Source organism: Meleagris gallopavo, chromosome 13 (assembly GCF_905368555.1).
Source record: "Meleagris gallopavo chromosome 13, MGAL_WU_HG_1.1, whole genome shotgun sequence".
Lineage (NCBI taxonomy): Eukaryota > Metazoa > Chordata > Aves > Galliformes > Phasianidae > Meleagris > Meleagris gallopavo.
Window position 1 is genome coordinate 10,837,569 of NC_139416.1, and position 10,199 is coordinate 10,847,767.

The following is a 10,199-nucleotide window of genomic DNA, read 5'->3' on the forward strand; positions in this document are numbered from 1 at the left end:
TTTCTACTTCTTGTAGATATTTGGTTTCTTGGCAATGGCAGTGTACGCTGTGAACACATATTTAGCTATTAAGAAGTGGCGAATGAACAGCAGACAACAAAGCAGTCGGCAGACCAGTGATTACATACGTGCTCGGACAGAATCCAGAGAAGTAGATCATCGCCCGGAGATTCAGCGTCTGGATGCATGAGAGCAACATATAGATGGGACTGCAAAGGGAAGAGAGAAGTGCTGAACTTGCTCATGGAATAAAGTGTTTTTTCTTTATTTAAGAAAGAAAAGGAAAATCAGATAGTGGCAAAGAATGCCCGGCCCAGATATGTGCAGAGAAGCATCGAGTCAGAAGCTGTTTTCATGAAAGCAGTAGATGCTGACCATTCAAAAGCAAAATCTTTTCAAGACATCCACATATATATACATATATTGTATATTTATGTATAATATATTATATATATGTTCTGAAGTATGTTAATGTTTTGGATTAACTACACAGAACTTCTCTTCCCTTTTCTAAGAGCAAGCTCTGAATATACATGTTCTGCCACTGTTTCTTCATCTGTCATAAAAACTAAGACCAGAGCTATCTTTTTTGTTTAATATAAGAAAGAAATCCACCAGGAGCAAATTTAATCCACATGAAAAGGAAGTGAGGGGCAAGTAGCAATAACTTTAGCTATGTATCGTGTCCAGCAACGGTCTGTATCCTTTCTTCTGTAGCCTTGGCAGTGCAGTTCAGTTCTCACCTGCAAGATTGCACGCCGTTTCATTGTTGTTTCATTCACCTAGCTGCCACATGAAAGTCTTTTCTGTCTTCTGGTTGTTGATTTAATGCTGAGGCAGTTTTCCTTTGGATTATTCGCAAATCGTCACGTGCAGTTGGTGCCTGACTTTGCTTGTATCAGAACTTGTGCAAGATTAGTATATTTTATTGAATGGTCACCACAATGCATCCAGTGCAAGTATGTGAACTTTCTGCTGATGTTGGATACGTGCTGTTTTTCATTTCAAAATGGTGGAGGGTGGAGGAAACTTGGAAGCCAGGGTGGAGAAAGAGAATGCTGAGGGGCACAGTGCTAAAGGAGAGAGGATGAATTGTCATCTGGTAAACCTGCGTTCCAGTCATGCCTTTTTTTTTTTTTCTTTTAAGGTTCAACCTTTCTGAGAAGCCTAGGGTAAGCAGAAACTAGCAAAAATTTATGATATAAAGTGTTTCTAAGATTGCAATACTGTGATTCATCTGAGATGCTTCTTGTTTAGAGGATTACTTGTTTTTTCTAAAGTTAAACTGTTGGTAGTAGGTAAAATTTGTTTTTTGAATTGGATATATCTGCAAACATTTTTTCTAATATTTCTTTGTTGAGGAATGGTTTCACCTAATCGAAGTTTTCTTGTTTTAATTTTACTTGCAATTAAGTTAAGGGTATTTTTTCTAATCAAAACTTGAATTCTGCAGTAATCAGTTAAATATTTCAATACCTTTTTAGTGATTGGTGTTTTTTAATCTGCGTAATCCATTATTTGACACCGGAGTTGAACACTTTGTATTAATCTTGTTTAGCTGTATTCTTAAGTGATTTAGCACAGTTAACTTCTGAACAAAAGGCAATACGTTGCAGACAGGTGATTTTTAAATACATAAAACTATGTTATACCAAACAGAAAGTCAGTACAAGTGCCTGGGCTTCTTTAATACTAGAAGCAACAGAGGGTGTTCCAGATTTGAACCTTACATTGCAATTCTTGGATCAAGTGATGCAATTACACTGACATGTGGAAAACTGGTAACAAAACCAATGTCTTTTCATTTTTCATGGTTTTTTTTTTGTCTATGGTGCATTTTCACTTAAGAGTTATTAATGAGGTTATAGAGAACTTGCCTTTCTAGACCAATAATGGTTTTCCAGTTACTTTGCTAACGTTTTATTGTAGTTTGTTGAAAGTTAGCACCAAAGGTAATGTTAGTTTAAAAAAAAGATTAGAACATAGAAGCTTACCTCTGTTATTGAGCTGAGAGCATCAACTCCATGGTGGAGTCTCACCAGGATTATTGAGTGTTTTATGAAATGTAAATGACAGTTCCACGTTCAATGTGGCATGAAATCAGTATCTTGAAGGTCAGTATAGTTGCTTTAGCCCTTCTGTTTTTCAGCACTCCACTTTGAAAGTAGCACAGACATATGTAGACTGGAGTTGTAAACAGACATTAAGTCAGTTTGCATAAACATTATTAAAAAAAAAAAAAAAATGAAAAAGCCTTATTAAAATACAGAATCTTATTCTGCAGAAGATGGATACTTCTGGAATGGTACCTGCATCTGAAGTCAAGAAACAGAAATTAGGTGTCAGGAAAGAGGTTAGGGTAAGCATAGGCTTTTCATTATGAGTATGTCCTGATGCTGGTTAATGAGAGGACTGCAATAGCACGTATGAAGGAGAATGTCCTGTTCCTCTTCTGTAGTCCCTGTGATGATTCTGGTTCTCTGATTTCTCAGAAGTATGTATGGGAGATTTCGTGCATCTGCAAGTTTGTGAATTTGGTATCTTTCAAATCCATACACCTTTCCTTACCTGGACAAAAGATAACTTTGCAGGGCCTGTTCTGGAGTGAGATCGCAGAAAGCTTATTATCTTTAGCTGGAATGACAAATGCTTACTTAGTATGAACGATAGTTATATTTCTAATATTGCATAATACTTCATCTTATAGTGTAGTATACCTATATGACTTTGAGTGCTATTACATAGTAAATAAGTTTTCCTGAGTTGAGAACAGTATTTATTACTTACAGCACTCATGACTTGAGCTTCGCACAGCTTTCAGGGTAGAATTCAAAGAGAATATGATTTTTAAAAAATTTTTTAAAAGAACTACTATCTGATACACTTTGTAAACAGGAAGACAAATGTAAATTTGTAATTTCCTGATTTTGGGGACCAAAGATGATTTTAGTATTGTACAGTATATACTTTCTTAAAATCTAAGTTAAGCATTTATTACTCTACAGAGACATTATTTGCTATCTGGATTATAGAAAAGGGAAATAAAGTAGCTATGAGGCAACTAAAATTGAAACACTGAGTTCATTTAACATAAGCATTCTTAATTCCACCCCCTCTACAATTACAGTTTCATGTGGTGTATTGAAGAAGCGGTAATCTTTTGTTAAGATTGTTATCAAACCTGCAGCCATTAAAGGAGTAGAATTAAAGAAAAAAAAAAAACCTTTACGGAAGAAAATGAGTCAGAAAGGTTTTTTGATTTGCTTTTTTGAAATTTGCTTAGAAAAGTGGCACTAAGTTATTTCTTCCAGCCAACTAGTCTTGCTGGCTTTCCTTAGTTTCAAGTGTGCTGTTTAGCTCTACAAAGGGATCCAAAAACCACTGTAAACAAAAAAAAAAAAGAAAACTAAACAGATGAATCTCGTGGGAATAGGATGCTTGAAATGGTAATAGCGTTCTGATTAATCCTCTTAAGTCAAAACTGAGCCCTCAGATTTGCCATCATCATGTATTTGTGTGTAAAAATGAGGGTAAATGTTGCATGCTATGCACAGGCATTGAAAGATCAGTTAATGTGAAATGATTGGAGCAACAGCGTAACTGTTGTATGATGATGTAAGAATAGGTATTTTCCTGTTAATACTCTGTTCAGTTTGGGCAGCCTTAGTTCATGTTTCTCATACATTCACTTGATGATATGCAAACTGCCAGCTATAGAAGTAGGTTTCTTAAATGATAATTAAGAATGATTTGGCAGCTTAATTGCTTCTTAGTGAAGTTGATTCCTTCTTACACTCTGCTTGCTCCTTTCATTTTGTAAATTCATGCCTCATCTGTCTTGTTTTATATCTAGTTTTTGTTAACCGTTCTGCCTTGATATGTATAGTGACTGCTTCAATCTGAGGAAGATAAGAATAGTGTGTTCCATGTCCTGCTTAAGTGCGGTGCTCTTCCCATCTGTGATAGCTTATGATGTTTGGGGATGGATCTGCTGGGGGATTTTTTTATTATTATTATTTTTTTCCTTTTCCCCTGTGGACTTTGGAAGCCATCTGGCATAATACTGCTTGTGTTTATTCCTAAGTTTCCTGTAAGGAGCCATATGCTCAGAGGTTATTATTAGCATCATCTGCCATCTACCTCTGCCTTTTCTGAGAGACAAGGTGCTGACCTTTGAGATTTGATGCCTGTATCTCAGTCTGTACTGTCCATCACTGGCTTTATATTCAGAAGTATGGTATCAGCAGTGAGCTGTGCCTTGGAAACAACTCGTCATCTTCTGTTGTGTCTCTTAGGTGTGGATTTAAATAAAATCATTAACATGGGATGCTTCTTTATAGGCTTCATCATGTGATTCGTTGTGCATTTTGTGATATTATGTAAATTGTTTTAATGTATTTGTTTATATTTCACTATTAAGTCTAGAAAGAGGAGGGAAGAAGTGAGGAAAAAATCCAATTTGTTAATTGTGTATTTCGTTTCCCCCCATGAATTACATCGTATGATGATTGCCCCTTCTTAGTACAGCAGACTTGCTGTTTCTTAAAGTGCTCTGAACCACACCAGGAGAATTGATGTGCTGTAGCCTGCGTGTGGACTGTTAATAATTCAGTAAACCTTCAATTTTCCATAAACTTCTGGGACCGTAAACAAATCTGACATTTGCCATCTTTGTGCTATTTTGGGAACATGCAGGTACAGGAAATGCTTATTTAATATGTGGCTTTATAATGCAGCTCCCCCCCTTCTTCAGTCTGTGTTCTAAATCTGTTGTTTTCTTGTCCTGTGATGTACTTGTAAGCATTCCTACTTGTGTATGTTCCTTTTTTCTTTTCTTTTCTTTTCTTTTTTTTTTTTTTTTTTTGGACCAGGGAGTGTTTGTGGGGCATAAACCTCTCCATCTTAATAGCAATTCAAATTGGGTAGAAAATAAGGTGCTCTCTCCTGCTTCAATGAGAAACCGAACAGTTTTATACGTGAAAATCAGTACAGTCTGGAGCCAAACATCCTGAGTTAGAATAGATGAAAAATTAGGCACAACTATGAATTTGAGATGTAGTAAAGGGTCAGAAGAAGAGAGAAAACTAGACTTGATGTTCAGTAATGTGGCATTTTGAAAATGATGTGTGAACTTGAATAATCTCCTACTGCAGAAGGAAAAATATCTTCCTCACATCTTAGTAGAGATGGAGATATTTGGACTTGGTTTAAAAAGAAAAAAAAAAAAAAAAATAGTAGGCTTAGAAGTGTTCTTATCTCCCAAATCCCAGGGCCATGCTGGCCATACAAAATGGTAGGAGAAATTTGACACCAACATTGTCAATGGTGTGCCTTAAAACTTGAGGTACGTTGGCAAATAATGTGATTATCTAATGACTTCTACTCAGCTGAAGTGTAGCACTTGGTTCACAGTGGCCTGCAGGACCCCTAGGAGCTTACATCAGGAGGACTCTCTGTACCTGGAGGAAGACATTCTTTCAGGCTGGGATTTCTGCCTAGTCCCACTGAGACGAGTAAAGCTGTCATGTAGCATTCCTGAAGCTGGGACTTTGATTTTGTTGTTTATAAGATAAAATATTATGGTTTGTTTGGAGGGCCTGTTAACCAACAAAGATCAAAAGAACGTGTAGATATAAATATGAATTTTAATCTTAATGGCAATGAAAGTAATCGTTTTCTACGAAACTGAGATGGGTACAAAACCCAGCAGAATGTTCTGCTTTTTGCCTTTAACACTTTTTGGAAAAAAAAAATCTAGCTTTATTTTAATAGAAGGAGTTGATTAAAAATGAATTTGTATAGATATTCAGGAAATCTGAGTTTTTCCTGATATTTTCCATTTTAGCCACTTCCTTAAATCGATGTTTGATAGAACCAGAGGAGTACTGCCCAGCCTCAGAAGGTTCCTTTGTTGTTTTGGTCTTATTTTTGCATTGTATTTTTAAAATCTACCCATAATTTAACCATTTGTATTCTATAAATAATCTTTCTTGAAATCTGCTTACACTGTGATTTATAGAAGCCTTTAATTTAGAATATACAACACAATCAAATTTTCTTTTGGGAATATTCAGCTTTAAGAATTGTTCTAATGTATGCCCAGAAGTAAAGGTTGTCTGTTTATCACAAGAATGTGGTTAGGTGAAGTTCCCTATCCAAACTCCCAGTACAACTCTTTCAAAAATGTGCTGGGTGGATGACTTAGTGAAATTGCCTTTTAATCTCTGTGGGTTAATAAATATTTTTTTTTATAACTAGCCACAGATATTCCTTTTTAAATTATGCTTGGCAAACAGAAGATATTTAATTTTATATACAATATACATAGTTACCTTGATTGATGTATTTATAACAGAGCTTTGAGTTTACTATTAAGGTTTTATCTGTATGCTGTGGTCTTCATGGGTAGAAGTTATAAAAAGCCAGTTAGCCTATATGGAAGGATATGGAAACTATCTTCATAAATTCAGAAGGAGGACATCAGAGCATTTCAAAAAGCAATAGCCAGACCTTACTAAGAGAGTATCTGTTTTTTCTTGTTTTTCACTGGGGCTGGTCCCTGCAGCTATTTTAGTAACATCTGGATGTGAGTAACAGAATGAAATATGACTGTCTGCCTTTTCTGACTGTCAAGGACTATTGTCTAGAATATGGGAAATTTCAGGGTATTGTGTTTGTTTTGCTTCAGACAAATGTCTCGATAGACATATTTAGTTAAAACCTTCATGTGTTTGAAAGAATACCTTCTATTAACTAGGCTGATTTATCACTTTTGGTAACCTTTTAATCCCAAAGGATTACAATCAAAGTACTTTTAGCAATGTTACATTTATCCAGATGTCTACAGGTTACAGTGGTTCTAGCTAGCACCCTTTTATTACAATTGCTACCTTTATTTTCTACTGTTTATACTTTAATCTCAAATGTTTACCAGTTTCTCCTTGTTGGATTATTGCAGAGGGAGGGTGTATCTTAGCACTACAACTCATCCAGCTTTAACTCATGTCACAGTTCTAGAGTAAGAAGATATTGTGACTTGTATATTGTGGCCAATTAATTGCATTTTAAATGATGTCTGTACTTAAGATATAACAGTTTTGACATAACAAATGACTTAGCTAATCATTTTATCTGTCTAGGCTTCTGTGTTACTGTCATTTTGAAACTATTTGTATATGTTGAAGTTTGTAAGGGTTCAGGAACCCACACTAAAATAGTAAACTATGTATTTATTTCTCAATCTTCAATTTATTTGCTCAGTTATGATTTGAAAGTTGACACTTTGTACGTCTTTTCACAGAATTGTAAACAAATACTGAAATACTGCTTCACCTAGGGTGCCTTCCATGTGTGGTATAACACCTGTCATCCACAGCAACTGAGATGTAAATTTATTAAACCAGTAAACACTATTTTTGTAATGTGAGTCCCTATTATATCTCTGGTTTTGTTGTGCTTTGTTTCTGCTAAAGTAGTTTTATTGCTACTAGTTGTTGTCTTACCTCTGCGTGTTGTGTAGCGAATTTCTTCTCAGAATGTGAATCAGAAGATTGGCTCATTTTTTTTGCCCTGCTCTGCCTTTGAGTGCTACCTGAAAGATGAAGTTGAAGCACATTGCTGAAGTGAAGGTATTTCAGCTCTGTTTCCTTGACATCTGTATAAAGAAGTGCTCAGTGTGGGATCTCTGTATCCTTGGTGCTAATTTGGGCTCCTCTAGAGAAACACAGTAGATGCAGTTTAAGCATCCCTAAGTGTAGCTATATGTATGCTTAATGGTGTCTGAGGAAGAAACATCTGGGCCTGGATGTAAGACTTGTCCCTTGGGTATAGTTCCTATACTGACAGATTTGTAGTTGTGAACAGCTCAGAAATGTCAGTCAAAGACAGTGGGTTAGAGTTCCATCTTCGGGCTGAGCAAAGGGGGTGCATTTTTTCTTCTGACTTATGAGTATGCTTCTGCTATGTAATACCCTTGGTGTTTTGCTTTTGAAGTACAAAAAATTGTAATATATTGCCAAGGAAAATCTCTTAAGTGGTCTGTATATGCTGCTGCAAATGCAGAAACTAGCTCTGTTGTCCTTACTCAGGCAAAGTTCCCCACTGACTTAGGAGACTGCAGGATCAGGCATCCATTTATCACCAAAAGCATGTTCTGATTCAAGGATTTGAAGAATCTCCCAAGCTAACAAATGTTTGTATAGAGCCCATGTACAGCCTTGAAGCAATCTCACGGTATTTGGTAAGTATTTTTAGTGTTTTGAATTAGATTGCACACAGACCAGCTGATAAAATCAGTGCTGTCTGTAGAAGTACCAACTGGCTGTGATCACTGTCTTGTCATTATTAACAGCAGTAGCTTACATGTGTAGGGATAGCATCTCCCAGCTCTGTTTGTGAATGTCATGCTGTTAATGTGTGAACAATTTCAAAGGCAACTGTACAAGAAAACACAACCTCTAACTTGTTTTTTTTATACCAGTAATGGGTTTTCAATATGTTGTGCCCTTGTTTTCTGTTGGTTTAAAGCTAAACAAAAACACACGTTTGAAGAACCATCTTGGAATACAGCAGTCCTTATTTTAAAAATCCATACAATTCTTGTGTAATTTAAATGGTGTGTTTATCAGTTTAAAATGTCATTTTACTTTTCCAGTCTTTTGTATATGGGCACATTACTTTTTGTAAATTTTTAATTTAGATGTCTTTGTCGTTTTTTTCCTTCTGATATTTGAAGATTTGAGCTCTGTGGATTTTCATGATACTCTTCTGATAATGTCTTCATAGTGTTTAAAGTCTGTATTTTTGTATGTAGGGAAAATTGTAGTTTTCTAACACTTACTTTGATCAATATAGTATGAAATCATTTGTGAAGGACTTCCTGTTTAATAAATGGATGTATTAAAGTACTAAAAGATTGTCTTCATCTGTAAAGGCAATATATAAACTCAGTGTTATAGTTGATTAGTTGATTATCCAGCAAGTGTGGTTGCTAAATGCATTTTCTATGCAAGACAAAGTTTAAAAAACAAACAAACAAAAAAACAAACAAAAAAAAAAAACACCAAAAAACCAAACAGCTGAACAAAAGACTTCTGCCTGAGGTTTCTGTGACTCTGGAAGTTTCTGTGGCACATTTAGAACAACAAAACACCGTATTTTGGGTTTGCAGCATCGTGCTCTGGACTGAGAAGGGATTTGAGGACTGAAATGTGCAGTGAGTGGGAAGTGCTCTGCCATCTCCTGGGCTAAAGGTCACATATCTTACCTTGATGCGACCTGTATTTGGGGTATTCAGATGGCTTTGGTGCATAGGTGGCTGAGTGAGTGTTGTGGGAATGTGGATTGCATGCTTGAAAGTCTGCAAAGGAGGATAACGAGTGTGGGGAGGGGGGTGTGACATTAGTTGAGGTGTAGGCAGTGAACTTTTGTGGGAGGATTCACTATAGACAGACATTTGCTTGTGCATCTCTTCACCAAGATAGACTGGTTCATTTTGCCCGTGTAGAGTGGTCAGCAGTGGTAGGTTTTAACAAGTTGTGATGTTGCATCTGTTGGATTCACCTAGAGATGATGCTGTTCAAGAAACCAAATGGTTAGTGCTGGATGTAATGGCATGTTGCTGCTGGCATGGTGTTCCCTGGTCAAGAAAAGCTTTATCGGCTGTGGAATAGAACAAATCATGTTTATTTTGTTTGTCTTTTAGACACCAAAGACTGACTTTATTCTCGTGGGAAGACTGTGATTGATCTCTTATTTAATGAATGTCGTGGATTGGGCTAACAAAATGTGATGGACAACATCCAAAATACATAAAAGCACAAGTATTGCCTGATTCAGAATGAATGTTGGTATCACTGTTCTCTTTTTCAAGGTAATAGGTGGAAAAATCAAGTTTTCAGAGTGTATGTAATCTTTTTGTTTTACCTTCTAAGTTTTACGCAGCATTCAGAGTACTGCGACATCTTCCAGTAAAAGAGATGCAGTGGAGGTGAGTGTGCTTTATTTTTCTAAACAGTTCTATTTATTTAGAAAAAGCAAGAGTTGTTTGCATCCTAGTACTCCTCCTAAAAAGGAGTCCCAGATACCTTGTAAGAAGACTCATATTCTCAGTGCTTATATAAATTTCTTGTGCTTCCTTGACATAAGCTCAGAAAGAGTTCCAAGGCTTGCTAGGTGAATCATATGTAAAAATATAAGAT

General features: G+C 36.1%; 1 protein-coding gene across 1 annotated transcript in view; it reads left to right on the forward strand.

Annotated features, from left to right (window-relative positions):
- The window catches only part of CMTM4 (CKLF like MARVEL transmembrane domain containing 4), a 36,393-nt gene extending 27,481 nt beyond the window's left edge, over nucleotides 1–8,912 (forward strand). Inside the window, exon 4 of the mRNA XM_085234782.1 lies at nucleotides 17–8,912. Within this exon, the coding sequence (XP_085090908.1) occupies nucleotides 17–190 (174 nt within the window). The 3' untranslated portion in view covers nucleotides 191–8,912. The remainder of the gene's footprint in view (nucleotides 1–16) is intronic.
- The last annotated feature ends 1,287 nt before the right edge of the window (nucleotides 8,913–10,199 follow it).